We start from the raw sequence: 23674 nt of genomic DNA, 5'->3' as shown, positions 1-23674 counted from the left end.
AGGTTCCAGGTTTTGCTGTGGTTGCTCTGATCTAAGCCCAAGGTGTCCTCAAGACTGGCTTGGAGCCAGCAGGTGTGTGAATGCTCTGTCCCCATCTGGCTACTTTCCTCCCTTTGCTAGGGTGGGTTAATTAGAAAAGCCCCATTGATCTACCTGAAGTTTAGGTGAGTTAGGAAGGAGCCAGAAGCAGAATGAAATAAATCTACCCCCCCTTGTAGCCTTCTGCCTGGCTTTGTTTTGATTTGCTTTGAACAGGCTAAACCCACAGTCCGCAGTAGGGGTGACAGAACTCCACCCCACTCCACCTACTCCCTTTTTTGTTTCTGGAGAATAGCCAGTGCTAGCACTGTTTCCACTCCCTCCCACTTGGGACACAAAATCTTCAGCTCAAAGACCAATTCTGCATTCCCCACATTGCAACACCTACACAAAGATCCCTTCCACTCTGCACTGGGAAGAAGGGCTAAGAACCCCAGGATCAGGTGAGTGGCAGAGTGGGGTAGCCACCTTGTCCTACCCAGATATTGATTCCAGCATTCTTCAACTGCCAGTTAGTCCTTAAACTTAGTCTACCTGACCACTGCCTGTGCCTCTAGCCTCTCTGCTTTCCCCATGCATACCCCACCTCAGAAGAACAACTGTAGCTTGTTCCCCTCCCCTCTCTGGCTGGTTTTAGAATCCTTTTCATTTTAATACAAACTCTCTCCCTACCCTGCAACAAGCTTAATAGCTACATTGTTTATATTTGTCTCAGAGCAAAATACCCTATCAGTTCTAGATGGGCTGAGGCATTTCTAAAGGTAACAGGAAGTCCAAGGGAAAAAAAAATGGGAAGAGGCCATGGACTGACAGCTGTACCAGGTAGGAGTAAAGAGACTCAGCTGGTGCCCAACGTTTTCTTATATTCGTACTGGAATACACTGGGAAACATCCAACATTGTACTGATTCTACCTGAGGGTGCTTTACTGCCTGGACTATGTATGCTTGGGCACTAGGGACGTGGAACATTCCACAGGTGAGCAGAAGTATGGCACAGTAGTGACTTTTGGTGGAGATAGATTTGCCTTTGATCCCAGATCCACCTGCCACCTTGGTGGGCTTGCCAAAGCCTCAGGATCCCAATCTTAAATGATTCAGCACATGGTACTGTGAACTTACTAGAAAAGTGAGTTTTACTCTGTTCTCAATGCAGCAACATGGAGTCCTCCCGTCCACCACTGGTGCATGTGAAGAGTGTCCCACTCATCAAATACTTTGCAGAGGCAGTTGGGCCACTGCAGAACCTCACAGCCTGGCCTGATGACTTGCTCATCAGCACATACCCAAAGTCTGGTGAGCAGTGGTTCCCACAGCATACACACTTTGGTGGGCAGTCATGACCCTGAGCCCAGCTCACCTCTTTCTCCCCCCTTTCCAGGTACTACCTGGATGAGTGAGATCGTGGATATGATCTATCAGAATGGCAAGCTAGATAAGTGTGGCCGGGCCCCTATCTATGCCCGGGTACCCTTCCTTGAGTTCAAATGCCCAGGGGTTCCCTCAGGTATGCGCATGGGGGTGCTAGAAACAAGTGGAGAAAGGTAGAACCAGGCCCCAGTTTTACAAAGTTCCCTGTTCAACTCAGGTCTTGAAACTTTGGAAGAGACACCAGCCCCACGGCTCCTTAAGACACATCTGCCGCTGTCCTTGATCCCTCAGAGTCTGCTGGATCAGAAGGTCAAGGTAAAAACAAACAGACAACAAAAATCCCCAGTTATGCTAGTACCTTCCAGCATGTGGGAAATAGAGACAGAAGGATTGGGAGCATCTACTATACAGCAAGTTCAAGACCATGTCTCACTCAAAGACAGAAAAAGAAAGAAGGAATGGAAGGGGGAGGGTGAGAGGAGGCAAGGGGCTTTGCTGCTCATCGTTGCTTTGGTTAGATCTGCTGGGAATTGTGGGACTTCTCAGGCCCTGTTTCATCTCATATGGAGGGTTCCTGGCTGTCACTCTGGAAGGGCTCAGATAACAAGGAAACTGGAACTCTTCCATGCAAATTAGAGATGCAGAATCTAGGTGTGCATAGGACATAGATGAACAGGCTGATGGGACTCTGACTTACCATGTGATGTGCTGACAACAAAGGAGTCAGATGAAGCAGTTCAAGGAATAGCTGGGACTTTGTTATCAGAGAATGGACAATCTTAGGACAATGATGCCTGCCTATACAGTGAGATCTCAACAACTCAACAGGCAGTCCTGTTTTCTCTTCTGCCATCCCAAAAAGAAGTGCTGGGAATTCCCAAGTGGTATAAGGTCCCACCACCTAACTCGGTCTTAGGAAGAGTGACAGGAAAGCAAGAGAAGAAACCAGAACTGGGTGTGGTCTTCCCCTGCAGGTGATCTACATTGCCCGGAATGCAAAGGATGTGGTTGTCTCCTATTACAACTTCTACAACATGGCCAAGGTGCACCCTGACCCAGGCACCTGGGACAGCTTCTTGGAGAACTTCATGGAGGGGAAAGGTGGGTGTGAGTCTGCAGCAAGGAGGGGCTGGACCTGAGGGGCTCAGCTGTGGCTGACGAGGCCTGTGCTCACGCCCTGTCTTCTTTCAGTGTCCTATGGGTCATGGTACCAGCACGTGAACGAGTGGTGGGAGCTGAGACACACTCACCCTGTTCTCTATCTCTTCTATGAAGACATAAAGGAGGTGAGCCCGCTGCCCCCACTTCCTTCTGTGCCACGCCTGCTGGGCAGGAGCCTTACCTGGCCCTGCCCTGGCCCTCTGAGCCCCGTCCCATCCTAGCCCCACTGCAAACCAGCACTTCCTGTCCTACCTCCTGATCAGGACCACAGCACAGCCCACAGAGAACACTGCACAGCCCTTATCATGCAGTACGTGTCAGTCATAAGTGCTACCACTGATCTGGTGGCTTGCTGTTCTTGTTGCTTGTGGGCAGTAGCGATCAAAGTCTGTCCCCATCCTCTCCCAGAAGGAACCCACAGTGATCATGCCAAGATGGCAGGGTAGGAAGCTACCTGTTTTACCCCAGGGTAAGAGGCTCAGAGTCAAGGCACCAGGTCTGAGAATTCCTTAGAAGTGACCTGCTGCCTGCAGGTGACCCTCCAACCTTACTCTATTGAGCAACTCAACTGAGATCCTCTTCCTGCTCCAGAACCCCAAAAGGGAGATCAAGAAGATCCTTGAGTTTTTGGGGCACTCTCTACCTGAGGAGACTGTGGATTTCATTGTTCACCACACATCTTTCAAGAAAATGAAGGAGAACCCCATGACTAATTACACAACCATCCCCAGTGACGTTATGGACCACGATGTTTCTCCCTTCATGAGAAAAGGTGGGTAGTAGACTGGGATGGGCATTTGAAGTATTTGAGGAAGGGAGGTTTGGTGTAGCCAGTAAAATCTTCAGAGTCACAAAGGTCCTCTCCCGTGGCTGTTAATATATTCTCCCTCCCTCTCTCTTTCCCTCTCTTTATCTCTGTTCAGGTACCACTGGGGACTGGAAAAATACCTTCACTGTAGCCCAGAATGAGCGCTTTGATGCTCACTATGCTAAGACAATGAAAGGCTGTGACTTCACGTTCCGCTGTGAACTGTGAGTGGATATGGCTATACTGGGAACCTAGGCAAGCTGACACAGCCCACCATGATCTCAAAAGTAAAATGTGATGTGTTCAATCTACTTGTCGAATGCCTAGTGAAAATCTGAACTAAGAATAGGGTGGGGATGAGAATTGGTTAGAGGGTTTTATCAACACCAGTCAGGAAAGCAATCAGTCCTAACACTGAAAAAGAACTGAAAGTACAAACATGCAAAAACAGTAAGATAAACTGTATTTTACCTGAAAAAATAAATGCCACTGGGAGCTGACAGGACCTTCTCCCTCTTGTGCCCATCAATCCCACGTGCCTGATGGAGGAGGGCAAGAGGGTCTGACGAGTGAGGCCCAGGAGACACGGTGAGAGGGAAGAGTATTTATTTGATCATAGGAACTCCTTTGTTGCCTTCTCCCATGAGGTTGGCAGTGGCAGATTCAAGCCTGCCAGCCCGATTCACTTTTTCTTGGGCTCCTTACAAGCCACCACGTACCTCTGGGCCACATTCAGGGGAGGGGAGTAGCCATCTGCATAGGAGGTGTCTTCAAACAGGACTGAGTAGTCATCCTGAGGCTGAGGATACACATAGGGAGGGTCAAGGTGCTTCTAGGCCAGGGTAGTCTCTCCTTGCCTGAGCCCTAGACGTGTCTCCCCACCTGTCTGGCTTTCCTCTCTACTCTGGAGTCAAGGGTCTGGTACTACCAGGGAAGTCTGTGTAAGAGATGAAGGGCAGCAAGACAGAAGGCAGCATCCTAAAGAACGAAGAGGACTACCTCTTAATGGTCTGGTGTCATCAAAGACCTTTCATCGTGGCTCCTTACCCTCTGTGGTGGGGTGTGGATCAGGGCACGGTAGAAGCAGGTGGTTTGGGGATATAGGGCCAGCACCAGCTGCTCCTTCTGGAACAAGGCCTCAGGGTCTGTCTCAGGGTTAGCTTTCCACTGGGGCAGTGGGATGATGCGCCGACGGCTCAAGGTGTGTCTCCTGGGGAACAATATAGGCCATGACCAGGGAAGCTTCACTCAGAAGCTTGGTGACTCCCCTGCTCCCCACCTGGACACTCACTCTTTGCCTTCTTCATCAATGTCGTCTACCTCATACCTGTGGGCAAACAGAAGGGAAACAGTGCTGGAACAAAGGGCACAGTTTATATCTGGAAGTGGGGTTTGAAAGAGGATGGAAAGGGGCTGAAGAAGCTTGAGGGAGCACCACCCAGCACCCTGTGGGAAGTTTTCCTCCCATGCTGCAGAAGCTGGTGTGGTATGAATGCAGTCAGGCACACACTCACTTGTTGGTAGCATGGCTGTAACTGACTACTTCAGCTAGGATCCACTGCTCATCCCCTTCCACAGCCTTCACCCTAGCAGCCACCTTGTCTCCAGGTTTGGCCACATAGTCCCCTGAGGCTGGAATGGCTCCACAGAGGGGTGGGGGCCTGTAGAGAAAGCCTGTTAGTCTGGCCCCCCCAACACCAGCCCTCTCTGGCTAGTTCCTGCCCTCACTTGTCACCAGGCTTCCCGATCCAGAGGGGCAGAGTCATGGCGGACTGCTGGAGCAGCGTCATCAGCACCCCTCTGCGCATGGTCTTCCGTGGGGGCTCTGAGTCATTGTAGAGACCTGCGATCTTGGCCGCTGTGGAAAGCAAGTGAACCCCTGAGGCCCTGTGCAGGAGACCTCACCCAGTCACAGCCCAGCAACTGCCCTGAGCTGGAGCACTTTATACCAGGACTCCCCAACTCATCCACATTCCTTCTTAACAGATGTCTAAGGCTGAGCCTAAGGAATTGACTGACAGGTCTAACTAACAAGTGAGTGAGATGTCAGACAGTGGACACCTTCATGGAGAGGAACTAAAACAATGCACAGGGTGCCTTCCAGGATGCAGCTTGTATTCTGTTCCCTGACTGAGGTGCTGGGCCAATGAAAATTCCTGTAATGATATACTATGTCGCTCTCCTTTCTACCAATGCATGTAATTTTAGCAAAAGTTGTACAAATTATCTAGTGTGGATCCTTGGCTTCCTCATACATAGCTCATCACCCTCTTCAACTGAAACAAATAAAAAGGCTGCCATGATCACACTAGGGTAGAGAGTTGCCTCTGGAAACGCTGCCATGATCACACTTAGGGGTAGAGAGTTGCCTCTGGGGCAAGGCAGAGGTCAGGAAGCCAAGGCAATGGAACCTGAGGAAACCTGGATGGCCAGGGGCTAAGCAAGTTTCAAATGTATAGCTGGCCTGGGAATATAAAAGGTGACAGATGTCACCACAGCATGCCATAGAGAAGCAGTACAGGAAGGAAAGAGATGACCAGCTCTGCTGAGTGAGCAAGGCAAACTGCCTCCATGTCATACAGCTCTGTGGGGTGACGCTACCAATTAGGTCCCATGTTCCCCCTGCTAGGAGCCATGACTATTGTCCCACAAGCCCCCACCTTGCCTGATGAAGAAATGCCCTGCGTTTTCTCCCACTCACCAATCCGCCTCTCTTCCAACAGAGACTTGATCTCAGCTATCTTATCCAGCGCTTTGCGGAGGATGCTAGGCAGGGAAGGGAGAAAAGAATGCTGGGTGAGGCACTCAGCACAGGCTTCGTGGCAGTGTGGGCTCCTCGGACCAGTCTAAGATGAAAGCTTCCGATCCTGGTGGGTGTCGTGGCTGACGCCTGTAATCTCAACACTCAAGAGTCTACAGCAACTGTGTTGTGAGTTTGATGCTATTTTAGCTGCAATGAGTTTCAGGTCTGCCTGGGCTAGAGTGAGACCTTGCTTCCAACACAAAAGGAGAGAGTACAGAGATAGCACAATGAGTTAATAAGTACCTGTTGTGCAAGCCTGAGGATCTGAGTTAGAGTCCTAACACCCATGTGAAAGCCAGACATTATGGTGTATTCCTGTAATCCCAGCATTGGGTTACTGTAGAAATAGTTGGATCCTTGGAGCAAACAGCCTAGCCAATCAATGAGTTCCAGGTTCAATAAGAAACCCTGTCTCAAAAACTAAGGTGGGTAATAATCAAGAAAGATACTCAGTGCTGACCTCTGGCCTCTCCATGCACACTCAACCATGTGCACTAGCACTCACATGCCTGGGGACCTACAAAAATATATGTTCATACCACATTAACATTATATATATATATATATATATCACACAAAAAATATTAATAAAAAGAAAAAAATACAGACCCTAAATAGAAGTGAGTACAACCTCAGAAATCTCAGTCAACAGGTCTGTATATGTACAATTCTGTGACAGTGGCCCCACTGGATTATAGTGAAAAAATGTTACTGCTACATGACACCCCTACCAGCAATTGAGGTTTAGTCTTTGTATTGTAATGCTAAGTGCTGCCCCATGCAGACCTAAGTGAGCTATGTGATCCAAATTATTTCTGATTGGTGAATACAGATGCTGACGCCACTAGCTGGGCAGAAGGGACATGGGTGGGGTTTAAGGTTCCCAGGCTTGAGGGTCTGAAGAGAAGCAGTAGGGGAGAAGGTGAGGAGAGAGAAGCTGCCTTGGGTTAGGTGAGTCATGAAAACGTGGCCCTGAGGGCTGGCCAATTGGAGTTAAGAGCAGCCTAGATGAAATATAGTAAGTAATAACTCAGGATTATCAATAGGAAAGTAGATTCTAACAGCATAGAGGGTGAATAGATATCTGCCCAGCTCTTGTGCTGTTTAAGGCTTATTGTAAATATAAAGGTTGTGTGTGTGTTTTATCCAGGAACTAAATGGTCAAGGGCAGAGTAGAAACCCCAGATTGGAATTAAAAATTTCTACAACAGACAGCTTAATGTCCTAGTGTAACATGTTACATGCTCTACAGTGACAGTCATATACAACCACTCTAGATTATAGTAATGACTGTGACACTGGCAGCCACCTTACACATCTCATATTCACATGTCTTTACTGTGTAAGAGGCCACAGTGAGTGTCAATACATCAAAGTTTGTGGCAATGTCCTGTTATATTCACATCGTGGGATTCATCAATGACAAGTCTCAGAATGCTAACTGACCAATGACTACATTTTTTTTCAGTGCTAGGGATCGAAACAAAGGCCACTTGCAAGTTAGGCAATTGCCCTTCCACTGAGCACTGTCCCCAACCTGTTCTTCAACTGTAAAAGCATAAATGGCAGCCAGGCATGATGGCTCACCTTTAGTCTCAGCACTTGGGAGGCAGAAGCAGGTGTATCTTTGAGTTTCAGGCCAAACTGGTCTACAAGGCAAGTTCCAGGACAGCCAGGGCTACATAGAGAAATCTTGTCTCAAAAAACCAACTGACAAACGGAAACAAATAAACACCACCACCAAAACGCACAAATGGCCGATGTAGCAGAAAGTGGAGACAACCCTGAGAAAGCAGGTGACTGAGAGGTCACTGACCCGCTCTGCCCAACTCTGCAGAAATCCTGCCAAAGCTCTGACCTGAATGACAACGGGTATCTGATTTGAGTATACCACTCCCTAACAGGCTCATGTGTTTGAGCAGGTGGTCCTTAGCTGGAGCTTTTTGCAGCAGTTCTGGATGCTTTAGGAAGTGGGGCCTTGCTAAAGGAGGTGGGCTGGTAAGGTGCAGACCTTATGGGTTCTGGCCTGAGCTCTGCTGCCTGAGTACAATGTAACCAGTAGCCTCATGTTCCTGCTGCCTTCCCTTCCATGATAGACAACCCTCTTAAAGCATGAAGCCAAAATAAATCCCTCTTCCCATTAAGTTGCCTCTTCTGGGAATTCCAATACAGTAAAAGTAAATAACACAGAGAAATTCAGGGGGTTGTTCCAAGTAGCAGAAGGAAAAGAAGAACCAGGGGCCTAGAGAGACTAGCCCAGCTCAGTGCGGGCCCCAGGTTACAGGGACTCATTCCTGTAAGACTGAAGCCATTCCCACTCCTGTGTGGTCTGGTAGCCTGGCCTCCAGAAGCCAATTTACAGGGGTTCCAGGCTGCCAGGCAAGCTGGCAGTAGATAGCATATAGCTTCTCCAGAAGCTTCTTTCTCTCAGATCTTGTGAAATCTCAGGGAGAAGGCTTCAACGTTAATCAGCAGGACATCTCCACTGTGGGTCACTTTTATTGTTTCCACAAACTCTTGGCAAAGCTTTAGCTTGTGAGTGCTGGCACCCCACAAAGCAAAGAATGATAGTCAGGAGGTCAAAGATATTGTGAAAGGCTGATGTTGCTGTGGGCCTGTTTGGAGAACACAGTTTTACGTCAGAAGTCCAAAGCTGCAGTCTACATGATATCAAAAGAATCCAGCTCAGTGCTTCAGACAAAACAAAAGGATACTCGCACTAACAGTTAATGTGAAGTGGGATACTCAAAACCGGCACAAAGCATTTCCCCACAAGACATTTGGTGATTACACAACGAAAACAGAAACCTGGGAGACTTCACACTAAGCAATGAAACAAACAGTATCTTGAGCCTTCTAATAGAAAGTTGTTATTGTGTTACAAACACCTGCAGCTGAAGCCTCAAACCTGAATCTAGAAGTCAGGAAGCACTAAGCACACCCATGGGAGGGACTATTACAGAATAACTAACCTATAACCTACAAAAGGTCAAGTCACAAAGGGATAAGAGAGACTGAAAACTGGACCAGATCAAAGAAGACTGGAGACAAGACACTGAGCCATGGAGAGCTGCACTAGAACAGGACCTGTCTCATGATGAAACATGGGGAAGTTTTCTGAGTCACAGTTTTATATCTCAACTGATGTCCTAATTTTGAGATGATTACAGTTTTATAATCATGTCTCAATATATATGATATATAATAAATATTAAAAATGTACATGATACATAAGAAACAGTATTGTGTTTGTTGATTACATATCACCCAGTGGCATGGGTTCGTCTGACTAGTTTGAGAGTACCCTGAGTGGTCAAACCTGGTAGTCTCATAGTCTCATCTCTTTTGCTTGCTTTCTCTCTTCTAGCTGCTAGGTTGGGAAGGTCTGGTTGGGTGTTTATAGGGTGACTATATTGTTTAAGAGCCTAAAAGCCTAAATTAGCAAAAAGACTTCAAGGTAGGCCCATGTTTACCTAGCAGCCTTCTAAGTGTTGACTGTTGGGTAAGTCATGCCATATATTCCATACCAAACTCCTGTGAGTCTTCACTCAGCCAGCAGTCAGAAGAGCAAGGAGGAGCTTGCTTTTTACTCTCAAATGAAGACCCGGGGGTGTAACTCAATGGTACAGAGCTTGCTTAGTATGTACAAGATGCTGGGTCCACTCCCCAGCACTACAAAAGGAAAAACACAAAAGCCAGAAAAACAAACACATGCAGCACCCTGCCTTATTCGAACTCTACTAGCCCAGATGAGTGTTCTTCTGCAGGAGTAGAACCCATCCATCTTCTGTTCTGTGCCCCAACCTCACATGGGGAGCCATGTCAGACCCCTCCATCCAAAACAGAAACTTTGGCAACCTGATCTTCTTATCTGCAAACTAGCTCCCTAATTAACCTCAAAAACTGCTGCTCTTGGGCTGTCCCACTCACCTGTCACCTTGGGTTTGGTCTCTAACTGGCCTTGAATCCCACCCCAATCCTTCATTTTATTGTAGCTTTAGGCTTTTTTGGCTCCTGAGGCCCTTGTGAACTGCCCTCCCTCCTGAGCCGTGTAGGGCTACGTGTAGGGCTACTCTCATTCTCATCTCACAGCTGGCTTCCTTGGGGCCCTCGAATGCAGCCACCACTAAAAACATCAGGCTAATATGTATTAGGAAGGCTTAAAGTTAATTCTCTGGCTACAACCTGCTTTAAAAAGTAGAAAGCCTGGTAGTTGTGGTGGTGCATGTCTTTAATCCCAGCACTTAGAAGGCAAAGGGAGGCAGCTCTGAGTTTGAGGCCAGCCTGACCTACAGAACAAGTTCCAGGACAACCAGGGCTACACAGAGAAACCCTGTCTTTAAAAAAAAAAAAAAAATAGTAAAGAGAATTGGCAACACACAATACCACATTAACTGTAACTCCTGTCAGACTCCTGTGAGATGTATTCATTTAAAATAAGTGTGTTATAGAGAGGCCCTGTTCAGCACCTAGCAGAGTTCTGTGGCCTTCTGCCTTAGAAACCAGGCTTCCCATTTCCACATTGTTTGGCAGATTTTATACTCTATGATTCAGTTTCCTTGACAGTGAACAGGGACAATCCTATAAACTACAACAAGGAGTGCTTTGAGAATCAAGTGAAGTAAATAAACACATGAAGTACTTGAATCAGACGTGGTGGTGCACATCTTCAGTCCCAGTACTAGGGAGGAAAAAGGAGGCCAAACTCTGCGAGTTGGAAGCCAGCCTGGTCTACGTGGTTAGTTCCAGGCCAATGCTATATGGTGTGACTCAGTATAAAAAAATAAAAAAAATTAAGACAGTACTTGGAATGGTACTGTCATTACCATGTCACCTAGTGGTCCTTGTAACCATTATAGGCTGCAATAGTCTGTATTTCCATAGCAGGGGAGGGTCAGAACGGTTTGTAGAATCTGGCATTCTCACCACACAATCTCACTGTGTATTCATGGTCCCACAGAGTTATTATCCTGATTTTAAGGACAAGGCAACAGAGATTCAACTGACTGACTGACTGCCAGGTCATATGACTAGGAAACTGTATGTGGGGACATGACATGCTTTACTGTCATGTATAAAGCAATAAGCTAAAGGGAAAGACAGGGTAATGAAACAAGGGCTGGGGAAGGTTCAAGCAATGGGAGAGGCTGAGCAGGACTTTCTGCACAGACAGAAGGCAGTTGGGGCCATGGTCTCCAAGCATATGTAGTCCAGCCCCGGAGGACAGGGAACAGAGCAGCAGCACCCTGTGGGTGGTACTCACTTGCACTCGGCCTCCGCATCAGCCTTGGCAGTTGTGTAGAGGCCTCGAAGCTTTGTCCGGTAATAAGGAGAAACTATAAACACAAGGATAAGGAGGTATGAGCAAGAGGAAGTGGCAGTATGTGGCCTTGATTCCAGGATACGAGAATCAGCTTGAAGAAGCTTGGAGGCCAGGGCCTGGATTCCAGGCTTATATGAGTTTAAACATGCTCCCAGGGGGTTAGTAAGATGGCTTAGTATGGAAAGTACTTGCTTTGTTTGCAAGAAAAAAAAAAAGCTAGGCATGCCAGATGTTATATTTGTTTTAATCTCAGTACTTGCAGAGGCAGGCGGATTATCTATAAGTTTAAGGCCAGTCAGGCATACACAATGAGATCTAGGACAGCCAGGGCTGCAGAGTGGACTGTGTCTCTAAACAAACAAGCAAACAAACAAATGAAAAGTGTAAATGGTGCCTGAGGAACAAATATGAGGTTGGCCGGCCTCTGCACATACACATGTATGTGTACACGTGCATACACAACCACCCCACACACATGTAAAAAGGGTTCCTGCTCCACATGATCACGTTCCATAGAGTAAATACACCATCACCATTCTTGAGAAGCACATCCTAACCTGTTACCTGTTACACCATGACAGTTACTGGGAACAGCTACTGAGGAGAAGTGTGCATTGTCCAAAGCTATTCTAACTCAGAAAACAGCAGGCACAGGGGGGTGGCCTGTCTTGGGGCACATGCAGAGGCCATAGAGGAACTCTGCTGTAAGGGTAAGTTCTCCTGCTTACAAGATTGTCTTTCTAGTCCTGAGCTGAGGGGTTCTGGGGTCCTTTGGTGCAGGGCAGTCTGTCATCAGTCCTTGTCACTTTAGGTCATTCAGTCAAAAGGAATAATGACCCTAAAGAACAACTTTGGAATATACTGAGACAGCAGAAATCGCTTTTGAGACACAAAGGTCCTGTTCTTAGCTCCTTCCCACCTCCTTTCTCTCCTGCCCTGAGTTACTCACTTTTGTTCTCTGTCTGCATTCGCTCGTGGGTTTTCTGGATGTTCACCAAGTTGTGCTCACTTCTCGAACGCTCTTCCTGTAAGAATGAGATCAAGAGGCCATGAGGTAGACCTTTTACACTAACAAAAGCCCACTGTTTACACTAAGGCTCCCTCTGTGTTATACTGTCCTGTGGGACCTGACAGATGTCTCAGGTATATCCCTATTGCCACAGTATTACAACACAAGAGTCCTACCTCCCTAAACATCCTCCACGCTCCTGCTAGCCTCGAATCCCATCCCATGCTCCCAAGGCTCTGGCAATATCTTTTTACTTTCTCTAGTTTCCTCTTTTCTGGAATTGCCACACAATTGGAATGAAGCATATGTAATCTACTGGAACCTTTTACTTAGCAAATATGTGCTAATATTTTATGACTCTTATTTTTTAAGGTACACTTACTACAATGGGTATTATCTGAAAAGGAGTTTCTGGGAATTCCTCCCTGCTGGCTCACTGGACCACGTGGTCCAGCAGAACGACTAGTGTATGACTAAATGCCAATAAGTCAGGCATGATGACACATGCCTTTCAGTCTAGCACTGGGGGAGGCAGATAGGTCTGTAAGTTCTAGGCCAGCCTGGTCTACATAGCAAGTTCCAGGCTAGCCAGGCCTACATAGAGACACTGTCTCAAAACAAAACACACACACACACACTTCAATGAGCAAATGTTTGGCAAGTCCCTGGTAATAATGAACAAAACAGCAATGACATGCCTAACATGTCATGTCACAGTATGCTACAGGCACAAACATATACCACTCAATTTGTGCATGAAAAAAATCATTTTTCAGCACTGGCTGCTATTTCAGAGGACAAAGGTTCTGGATTTGATGACCTCTTCTGGCCTTTGGAAGCACCAGATATGCATGTAGAGAACATGCATGTAGAGAACCCATATCATAAAATAAAAATAAATCTAAAAAAAAGATTAGTGCACTAGGCAGATCCAATTCCCTGGCATTTACTCAGGACAAATTGCAGGTGCATGTAATTATCACCTTTTAGTACTGGAATGAGGCACTCTACATTTTTGGGTATGAAACACATACCCTTACTATACCCAGGCCATTGGCATACGTATGCAACATGAGTGGCAGAATAAACAGGGACAGAAAAAGGCTTTGGGAAAAGACAGAAGATAGCCTGTGCACTGGGAAACAAGACAAATTGTAGCCAGTCTTTTGCTACTTTGTGGGTTTTCCACCCTTTCCCACCCCTTTTCTTCCACCCTTCCAATCCCCTAACACTAGATAGGAGAGAAAAAAGGATAGAGGGGAAAGGAAAGAGATCCCTGAATGAAGTCAGGAATCAGAAAGGGGGCACTGTTAAGACTACTTTCTGCTGATTAGGGGTGTTGAGTTCCTTGAGGCAAGTTAGATCTTCAAAGTCAGGATAGCTTACTGTTTCTTCTTTGTGCTCAACTACACAACCAACAACAACCAATACCAACCAACAACCCACAACCTACCCTGCCTCTTGGAGCCCTAGCATTTATATGTCCTCTGAAAAGTCCCCAAAATTACAAATGTCACACAATTGCAGAAACTATCTGTAGCTGGCAAAATCACACCCCTGCTAAAGCACAACGCAAATCATAGTCAGCTGTTGTGGACAGTCTGACGTAGCCCCATATCCCACAACTGGGACTAAAATGAAAATATATTTCATTTCTTTTTTTTTTAAAAGATTTATTTATTTGTTATATATGAATATACTGTAGCTGTCTTCAGACACACCAGAAGAGGGCATCAGATCTCATTACAGATGGTTGTGAGCCACCATGTGGTTGCTGGGATTTGAACTCAGGACCTCTGGAAGTACAGTCAGTTCTCTTAACCACTGAGCCATCTCTCCAGCCCTCATTTCTGTTTTTTATATTTCTTATATTTCTGTTTTTTAAAGAAACCAAAATTCCAAAATTGTCACTATAACAAATTCATGATGAATAAGGAGCTTCATTCAGAGGAAACAATTATTAATTAGAATAAGATGATCAAAGTGAGTTCTCTTATAGGAAAAAGGCAAAGAATGGAAGTCAATCTAGAAATAATGAGAGCCTCTAGAATCAGGCAGACGCACCAAAAATGCTAAGCAACTCTAAAACCATCCACTGTAGGAAAAGGAAGGGCTTAACCCTGACCCAACAGGGCTAGTTAGGTATTTTGAACAGATAGGGGCCAGAGTTGCCATGAGACCAAGGCCTTCCATCCTAGCTTCTGCAGCCCATAGGCACACTGGGAGGGAGCCTTGTGCACCTCCAGCCCATGAGTGTCTCTGGGGTACTTGTAATATAGTGATGTACTGTGACTGTCCCGACCCAGTAACAGAGCAGTCTAAGCTATGTCCAGAAGTACAGTAAATATCCCTAAGAATTACTCTAAAACTCTGCCCATCTCAGAAGGTGGTAGACTCTAATGTATAATGCCATGAGTTTATGAACTAAGTTTATGAACTAAGGCAAGGTGACTGGCTTTATTTTCAACTGAGCTGCAGCTCAGAAATATGTGATTATTGAGCCAGGGTATTTAATTTAGGCAGTCCAGAGTTAACTAGCAGGTCTTGGTTGTCTAAACCCCACACATTCTAAAGTGCTTTGCCATTTGACTAGACCCTGGAAGTTAATTCTAAATCTTCAGACTGTCTCATCTAGTAAGAGCATCCATATTTACTTCAAGTTTGGGAATAGAGGAAGGAGCAGAGTAATGGTTAATGGGTGTGGGTTTAAAACTAATCATGGTTACAGTTGTACAACTAATTACTAAATGTCACTAAATTATATGCTTTCAATAGGTCTGTCTTTCAAACAGCTGTTAAACAAAAAGAACCCTGAGATCTTATACTTGACAGAAAACTCAACAGGAACAGCAGTCAGACACAAGAATTCCTCCTTCCATCTCCTTCAGAGCCTCTTAGCTCATGCACTTGAGGTCTCTCTGAACACAACCCCACCTCCATACAGCTTAGCATCACAGTCCAAATTTTGCTCTTACCTGGGTTTGCTTGATTAGCTGATGGAGCTCTGTGAGAAGCTCTGCAATTCGAGAATCAGCAGACACAAGGGCCATGGGATGGGCCTGTGAAGGGCATCTGGTCAGAGAGGGAAGAAAGAAGGGAAAGCTATCATTGCTTCTAGGGGTTGAACTGTATTTCCAATAAGTAAAGTCCTAAGCCTTGATGCATGTGAATGACCTATTTGGAAATAGAGCCTTTGCAGATATAAGTCAAGAGTAGAATAAAACCTTTATGAGGAGTGAGTGTGTCCCTAAAAGAAGCAAATGCATGTGGAGGGAAGATGGCTGGCCACATAACCACAGAGGCAGAGACTGGAGTGATGTGGCAAGCAAGTGATTGTTGGCTTTGAACTTGAGAGTTTTTACCTTAGCTTTCAGAGTAGCCAGAATGATAGCCAAGGACCACCACACTCTACTCTAAATAAGGCTTTATGTGAAGATGCTTTCCAAGTCAAAGGAACATAATTTTATTTTCTTTCTTTTTTTCTTTTTTTTTGGTTTTTCAAGACAGGGTTTCTCTGTGTGGCCCTGGCTGTCCTGGAACTCACTCACTCTGTAGACCAGGTTGGCCTCAAACTCAGAAATCCGCCTGCCTCTACCTCTCAAGTGCCGGGATTAAAGGTGTGTGCCACCACTGCCCAGCGGGACATTATTTTCTTACTAGAGAGGAAAGATAAATTTTACACACACACTCATAGCAAAGTAAATGTATTATGGTGGTATTATAATGAAAAAAAAAAAAAAAAAAAAGCCGGGCAGTGGTGGCGCACGCCTTTAATCCCAGCACTTGGATAGGCAGAGGCAGGCAGATTTCTGAGTTCGAGGCCAGCCTGGTCTACAGAGTGAGTTCCAGGACAGCCAGGGCTACACAGAGAAACCCTGTCTCGAAAAAAAAAAAAAAAAAAGAAAGAAAATGTTTTTATTTAACAAAAAGTAATTAGAAAAATAAAAATGACAATAAAAGATAAAAAGAGAAAATCAGGACTAGGTGGAGATACATTTAAAATAAAGGCTGAATGGGATGAGGAAATTGGGGAGGGGGGTGAGGGGTGAGGGAGGGCTGCTGGGATTTTGGATAATACCTTGCCTCTCAGTAGAATTGTTCTGGAGCCAGGCATGGGTTAGATACTTGCAATTTCACCTACTCAGGTAGCCAAGGGAACTTATGTCAGAAGCCATCTAAGAAAGACTATAGCAAGCAAGCAAGTTTTCTGGAGATAGCCCACTATTTTCCATGTCTGCAATGGGTGAGCTTTGAGAATGCAGGGTCCTTAGAGACTTCATCCCAGGATTGTTTCTCGCTGCTGATATGCCTTTCCTGTCACTGTTACATAGCCTAATGGTTCCTGGGCATCAGCCTACCCTATTGAGCAAAATTCCTCCAGATCAACATGAAGATGAACTTTCATAAATTAATGCTGTTTAGATGAATTAATAACTTTATAGAATTCCTGATTTAATTCAAATAATTTTGGGAAGAAAGTTTAAGGAGATGGTCTTAGTTGTTTTGCCAGAAAGATATAATAAAGAATCAAGAATAGAATGTGCCTCCCCCTCCTCATAGAATAGTAAGTAAAGGCTGAATAATACAGACTACAATGAGCTTTTATAAGTTACACTAAGAAGAAAAATAGGCTTGGGACAAATTTGTGACCAAGAACAAACATTCATTCTAGGTCAGATCCAAGGATGAAGCCACAGGTATGCACTATGATAAAGCAAGTCCATGTAAAACTGTTGCTTTGAACTTATATGAGTTTACAGAATGAAACACTGCTTTAAACATACCATCAACATCCTTCTGTAACTCCCCTTTCATGTAACATTTTATCTATGAGATAGTTTTATAAAGATCTTTTGTCTAAGAAGGTATAAATTGCCAGAGAGAAGAAATAAAGTGTGGCATTTGGGGCTCATCAATCAAATGTATATATTTATGTATCTGTCTATATATATGTGTACATATATACATGCGTGGGTATATGTGCATGTATATAAATATGCATGAACACTTGTGAAATTGTTGAGACAGGTAGATGGGTCGGGCCAAAATGTGTGTATGTGTGTATAGCCATCTATGTATTTGTGTCTGTGTGTACACATGACCTTTTCTCTTATCTTTTCCTTTCTTACTGGCTTACTGTTGGGAGCCGACTCCTAGCAGAAAGCGGCTGTCATCTTTGCAGCCATCTCAGGCCATATACCCTGACAAGAGACTTGTTTTCAACAGCCTACAACAGCTGAGCACACTCTGATAAACATCTTGTTTTTCTTACATATCTTGTTTTGCTGTTTAGTGCCCCCAGCTGCACGGTGCATGTGGTAAAGTGTCTTCAACTGCATTCCCCTGCTTGTGCTTATATATACCCAGGATTTCTTTTCAATAAAGGGGGGACTTGAACAGACTCTGTCTTGTCTCTTCTTCGTGTCTCTTTCCCCTCCGTCCCCACTCTCTCTCTTGCTAGACCCTGACCCGCAGACTGGAGCAGCAGGTTGGCCAGGGCAAAGTGGCTCCCAAACGTGGGGCGGGCTGTTACAGCTTTCAAAGAGTTAACTAACTCCAAACCTCTTATCTGGACAGTGAGGGCCCCTTGAGTCAGAGTCCCTGCTGCTATCAGCAGGAGTTTATTGCCAGGAGCCAACAGCTTTTGGCCATGCAAAGACAAAGAGTTAAGGACAGAAAAATTGTCAAAAATAAAGCAGCTTTGGCCACAGTCACTGACTCCATACCTCTCTAATGTCTTCCTCAGGAAACTTGGGTGCTGGGAACCTTACTTCAAAAAAGTAAACAAATACTGAGGTGTAGCTAAATAGTAGAGTGCTTGCCAAGTGTACACAGGCTCTGCATTCAATCCCTAGCACCAGAACAAGGGAAAAAGGGGAGAAAAAGAGTGAAATGTGACACCACCCTGATGAGCAGAAAGACAAACAAAATCCTGAGGAGCAAAATCCTAAGGAGGCAAGGGGCATGTGCCTCCATGTGCATTCTTTGCATAAAGTCATCCACTGCAAGATAACCAGAAGCATCCTAATGCTCCAGCCAATTTCTCAGTATTCTCTGAGAAGAGTTCAGAGAGGCAGACGACTATGTGGGATAAAGACAAGACAAGGTTCAACGTGAAAAAGGACCTGGTACAAGAGGAGCCTCTTTTTCTGAGTGTGAGAAATGCACAGAACATCTTTCTAGGCATTGGCATTTTTACAAAGAAACTGGGAGAGGTGTGGAACAACCCACTGCAGATGACAAGCAGCCTTTTGAAAAACAGGATGCTGAGCTCAAAGAATAAGAGGCTATTGCTGCCTACTGAGCTTGAGTAAAAGGCCGGGGAGCTGGGGGGGTGGGGGGAGGAAGCAGGTTGGAGAGATGGCTCAGTGGGTTTCATTGTTTGAATGTTTGGCCCAGGGAGTGGCACTATTAGGAGGTGTGGCCTTGTTGGAGAAAGTGTGTCACTTTCGGGGTGGGCTTTGAGATCTTCCTCTTAGCTGCTTGTAAGCCAGTCTTTTTCTGTCTGCCTTTGGATCAAGAGGTAGAACTTTTGGCTCCTCCAGCTCATGTCTGCCTGGATGCTGCTGGAATCTTCAGCACCAGCTGACCAGACACCATAGATTCTTAACTCAAATGTATTACACAGGCTGTCCTGAATACCTTTGAGGGGCTCTCAAACATTAAAGCCAGGCCCCCATCATCTGCATTTCTCCAGAACTCTTCAAGCTCCACAGAACAGCCTACTACGCTCTAAGTACTCAACAGCTTTTCCTGCTCCAAGTTCCAACGTCCTCCCACAATCCTCCCCAAGACAATATAGTTAGGGTCTATTAGAGCAATATTCTACTTCTGATACCAATTTACTTAGTTAGGGTTTCTATTGCTGTGATAAAAATCCCCTCATCAAAAGCAACTTAGGTAAGAAAAAGAATATTTCAGCTTACAGTCCATGATGAAGGAAAGTCAGGCCAGGAACTTAAGGCAGGAACCTAGAATCAGGAACTAAAGCAGAGGCCCTGGAGGAGTAAAGCTTATTGGATTGATTCCCAAGGCTTGCTAAGCCTGCTTCCTTATGCATCCCAGGGCTATCTGCCTGAGGCTGGCAGTCCTACAAGGGGGTAGGCCCCCTACATCAGTCACTAATACTCCACAGGTTTCTACAGGCCAGTATTACAGAGGTATTTTCTCAATTGAGTTTCCTTCTCGGATGACTGTAGCATGTGTCAAGTCAACAACAAAAAATACAAAAACAAAAAACAAAACCAAAAAAGCCCAGATACTCAAATGACACCTCCATCACTTCATGGCAGACAAGTTTTGAGGCCAGCTCTCCCTAACTCACACCCTTGGGGGTGCCTTACCAGCACCCCTGCCACAAGGGCTATCAAGATGGCATGGCAGCACCAGGGAAAAACATCTAGACTGATGAAAAAGAACAGAGACCAAAAATTGATGTTGGAGCTGGGAAGATGGCTCAGCAGTTAAGAGCACTGGCTGTTCTTGAAGGGAACCCTAATTCAATTCTCAGCACCCACATGGCAGCTCACAACTGTCTGTAACTCCAATCTCAGGAGATCCCATGACCTCTCTGACGTCCTTGAGCACCAGACACACATACGAACATACCTGCAGACAAGGTAGCCATGCACATAAAGTAAATAAAAGTAAAATAAAATTAATCTTCACATCCATGGCTGATTTTCAACAAAGAATGAAATGATAACTCAATGAGGAGAAAACAAGTGATGCTAGAGACAATAAAATTAACTTTTAGTCTCCTGATGCAATTGTCTCCAAAGCTTACTGCCTGTTAACCCAGGCCCAGTCCTGGAAGCTTCTAACCTCCGCACAATGTAATCTAGGCCTACAATATTCTGAGACTTACTGAGTAAACTCACCCTTTCTAGCTCTTTCCAAACTCTGGCTGGTTGCTTCAATTCAGCTGTTCTGGCCCAAATTCCTCTCCAGGCTAACTATTCAAACTGGCTTCTCTCAGTTTCTTACTGAATTGCTTTGCTTTGACCTCAAACTAACTCTAATAATCTTTTCTAATCTTCTGGCTCCTTCTCATTTTCTGGTTTGTTCTGTCTTCACCTGTGTCTAGCTTCTTTTTTTAACCTGTGTCTATAAAACTCTCCCAGGAATAATGCTTCCTCCCTCCTTTTTCCCCCCTCTCTCTGTGTTCTCTTTCTCTCTCTCTCTCTCTTTTTTTTTTTTAGGTTTTTGGAGACAGGGTTTCTCTACGTAGCCCAGGCTGTCCTGGAACTCACTCTGTAGACCAGGCTGGCCTCGAACTCAGAAATCCGCCTGTCTCTGCCTCCCAAGTGCTGGGATTAAAGGCGTGTGACACCACCGCCCGGCTAGACATCACTTTCAAACATGGCACTTCCTTCTACAAACTAATTTTACTTTCATTGGGATTAAAGGTGTGTACTAAAGGTTTTTTTAGTACAGGTTTTTTGAGTAAGAACAGGATCTTGGAGTTCACAGTGTGATCAAATATCCTGCAACAAGGGACTAAAAATCAGAATACAGAAGAATGGATTTAGATTGGTATCTGAATAAAACTAACAACAACAACAACAAAAAAACAAATGATAGGAAAATAAAATTTCTGAAAGATATACAGCTTTCCATCACTGTGAAAAACTGCTCAATATAATTAACTTATAAGGCAAAAAAGTTTATTTTGATCCAACTTCAGAATTTCAGTCATGGTCACTTGAGTGTTTTGCTCTGCACTTGAGACAGCATAATACATCATGGCGGGGAACACATGACACAGGAGGTCTGCTCACCTCATGTCAGTCAGGAACAGAAACGGTGGAAGGAGCTAAGGTCCAAATACTCTTTCCAACTGTGCCTTGGTTCTTTCTTCCTGAATGACCTAATTTACTTCCCTAGCCCTGTTCTATACAGTCTGGAGGTGATTTTTGTCAAACACACTTTCATGTTTAAATGAGTGAGCTTATGAAGTATGTGGTAAGCAAAAATAAAAGAATAAATAGCAGGTAGAAGCAGCAAGCAGCAAACATCATCAAATGTATTCATTCTCAAAACACTCAGAAGGCACAACTGAAGGTGTCCAATTAAGAGAGCAAACACAAGGTGCTTACAAATACCAGAAACTGACTGGGCAAGCTGAGGCAGTTGGCTGGAATTCCTGATTGAGCTCATGAATGAGCTTCCCATGGCTGCTCATGGTTCCCACTGCAGGCAGTTATAGATGATGGGATAAACAACAGTAGCCTCTGTAGGAAATGGGTTGCCTTCTAGCTGCTCTGTTCTCTTCCTGTCACAGGGTTAGAGAGGCCAGCCCATCTCCAGACAAGGGAACTTAGAGGGCAATGAGACAAACATGCTTGGGTCTGAAATGAAGGGTCCCCAACTCTAGAGCCAGCCTCTCAGTAAGCTCAACAGCTCATGACAACTGACCAATGTACATTATAGGCCCTACTTCCTAATGGGTCCACCCCCTACCGAGACACTGAAAACCAAGCCTTTAAGATGTGGGCTTTTATGGAGACATTCAACCGGAACACACACTTGCAATCTCAGTACATAAAGGATCAACCAGGAAGACTGCAAGTTCAGGGCTCTAGCCAGACCTTGTAATTAAATAAATATAAATCAATCAATCTAGCTAGCTAGAATACTGGTGTACACCTTCAATCCTGGCACTAGGGAGGCTAGCCAAGTTAGTTTGTATAAGCACCCATGTTTAAAAGTAATGTCTAATTGCGTGGCAATGAGACCCTGCTCAAATAACAAAACAGAAGAAAAAATTCTAATCCATGGTTATATAAATGGCCAACAAATAAGAGCATTACCCCCTTAAAAAAAAAAAAAGTCTCCCAAAAAAAAAAAAAAACAAATTAAAAAAAAAAAAATCACACGAAGAGCCCAGTATGTCTGTCTGTAACCCCAGTATGTCTATCTGTAATCTCAGCTACTTAGGAGGCTAATGCAGGAAGATCTGGAATTTGAGGTTAGTCTCAATTCACAGAGATATCCTGTCTCAAAATCAAAATCAAAAAAAAAAAGGATGGAGTATTTAGTTTACTAAGTTCTGCTTTGCTAAGTAAACTTCTGCTTAAACTGTCTTTTGATTGAATGTTCCAGGCCCCACTCAAAACAAGCGTCTTTCTGAGTCATTTGGTACATGGGCCGAAGTAACAGGTCTAAATGAGGAAAGTACTGTCTCTGTGTGTAGTGACATTTAAGAATTCTGAAACCCTGGTTTCTTTTTTGTTGTTGTTGTTGTTGTTTTGGAGACAGGGTTTCTCTGTGTAGCCCTGGCTGTCCTGGAACTCACTCCGTAGACCAGGCTGGCCTCGAACTCAGAAATCCGACAGCCTCTGACTCCCAAGTGCTGGGAGTAAAGGCGTGCGCCACCAAATTTTGGTTTCTTTAAAAACAGAAATATTATAAGAATGTGTTTCCATTTTAATCCCAAGTGTGGGCATGTGAGGCTGCTTTGGAATGTCCACAACAGCTGTCTATGATTTGCCTATGCTCTAGCAGAGGCATAGTGTTGCCAGCTGCAAATAGCTTCTTCAATTGTGTGATGTTTAAAATTCTGGGAGGTTTTCAGAGAGTATATAATGCTAGACCCCTGATAGGTAGGCTGGGTGGTTGTTGATCCTTTAGGGAAATTGGCTGTGGTTTGTTAGTAGCCATGATTAAAGAAGAAACAAAAGGTTTTTTTTTTAAAAAAAAAAAGAGAAAGCCAGGTGGTGGTGTCGCACGCCTTTACTCCCAGCACTTGGGAGGCAGAGGCAGGCGGATTTCTGAGTTCAAGGCCAGCCTGGTCTACAGGGTGAGTTCCAGGACAGCCAGGACTACACAGAGAAACCCTGTCTCGAAAAACCAAAAAAAAAAAAAAAAAAGATTCAATGCCTATCTCTTCTCTATCCTTATTTCTCTCCTATCTAGTATTAGGGGGTAAAACTTAGGGGGATAAAGGGTGGTAAAAAGAACCCACAAAGTAGCAAACACCAGCTATTAGTGGTGCCCAAAATGGAGCTCAAAAGTTAAGGATAAAAATGGGAAATTTAATTTCAAATATCATAGAGGAATGGAAAGGAACGAAGGAATGAAATTTTTTTTTTCAAGAGGCCAGCAAAAAATTTATTGTGGCAGCTACCACTGGGATATCCCTCACATTACTCCCAGAGAGG

At 44.9% G+C, this 23674-nt stretch overlaps 2 protein-coding genes across 2 annotated transcripts in view; one reads left to right on the top strand and one right to left on the bottom strand.

Moving 5' to 3' along the window:
• Positions 1-380: 380 nt before the first annotated feature.
• On the top strand, positions 381-3688 carry LOC114618502 (sulfotransferase 1A1). Its single transcript, XM_028764283.1, has 8 exons — positions 381-482; positions 1194-1333; positions 1419-1544; positions 1626-1723; positions 2383-2509; positions 2600-2694; positions 3161-3341; positions 3493-3688. The coding sequence occupies exons 2-8, from the start codon at positions 1198-1200 to the stop codon at positions 3603-3605; spliced, it is 876 nt and encodes a 291-aa protein (XP_028620116.1). The 5' UTR covers positions 381-482; positions 1194-1197; the 3' UTR covers positions 3606-3688.
• Positions 3689-3966: 278 nt separating this feature from the next.
• Sgf29 (SAGA complex associated factor 29) overlaps positions 3967-23674 on the bottom strand; it is a 31335-nt gene continuing 11627 nt past the window's right edge. The window contains exons 2-10 of the mRNA XM_028764282.1: positions 15488-15584; positions 12453-12528; positions 11444-11516; positions 6079-6143; positions 5106-5235; positions 4892-5038; positions 4669-4704; positions 4425-4587; positions 3967-4176 (exon numbers count right to left, since the gene is read on the bottom strand). Of these exons, the coding sequence (XP_028620115.1) occupies positions 4060-4176; positions 4425-4587; positions 4669-4704; positions 4892-5038; positions 5106-5235; positions 6079-6143; positions 11444-11516; positions 12453-12528; positions 15488-15562 (882 nt within the window). The 5' untranslated portion in view covers positions 15563-15584 and the 3' untranslated portion in view covers positions 3967-4059. The remainder of the gene's footprint in view (positions 4177-4424; positions 4588-4668; positions 4705-4891; positions 5039-5105; positions 5236-6078; positions 6144-11443; positions 11517-12452; positions 12529-15487; positions 15585-23674) is intronic.

The sequence above is a fragment of the Grammomys surdaster genome, unplaced genomic scaffold (assembly GCF_004785775.1).
Source record: "Grammomys surdaster isolate TR1022 unplaced genomic scaffold, NIH_TR_1.0 142, whole genome shotgun sequence".
NCBI classification, from domain to species: Eukaryota; Metazoa; Chordata; class Mammalia; order Rodentia; family Muridae; genus Grammomys; species Grammomys surdaster.
The sequence above is the reverse complement of the archived record's forward strand: the minus strand, read 5'-3'. Positions and strand labels throughout refer to the sequence as shown.

What these genes read in the sequence shown, in the direction of transcription:
- LOC114618502 (XM_028764283.1), top strand. Translation starts at nt 1,198, where the DNA reads ATGGAGTCCTCCCGTCCACCACTGGTGCATGTGAAGAGTGTCCCACTC. An exon ending in ATGCCCAGGGGTTCCCTCAG is followed by an intron (nt 1,545 to 1,625) that starts GTATGCGCATGG and finishes TGTTCAACTCAG; the next exon opens with GTCTTGAAACTTTGGAAGAG. An exon ending in TGCTGGATCAGAAGGTCAAG is followed by an intron (nt 1,724 to 2,382) that starts GTAAAAACAAAC and finishes CTTCCCCTGCAG; the next exon opens with GTGATCTACATTGCCCGGAA.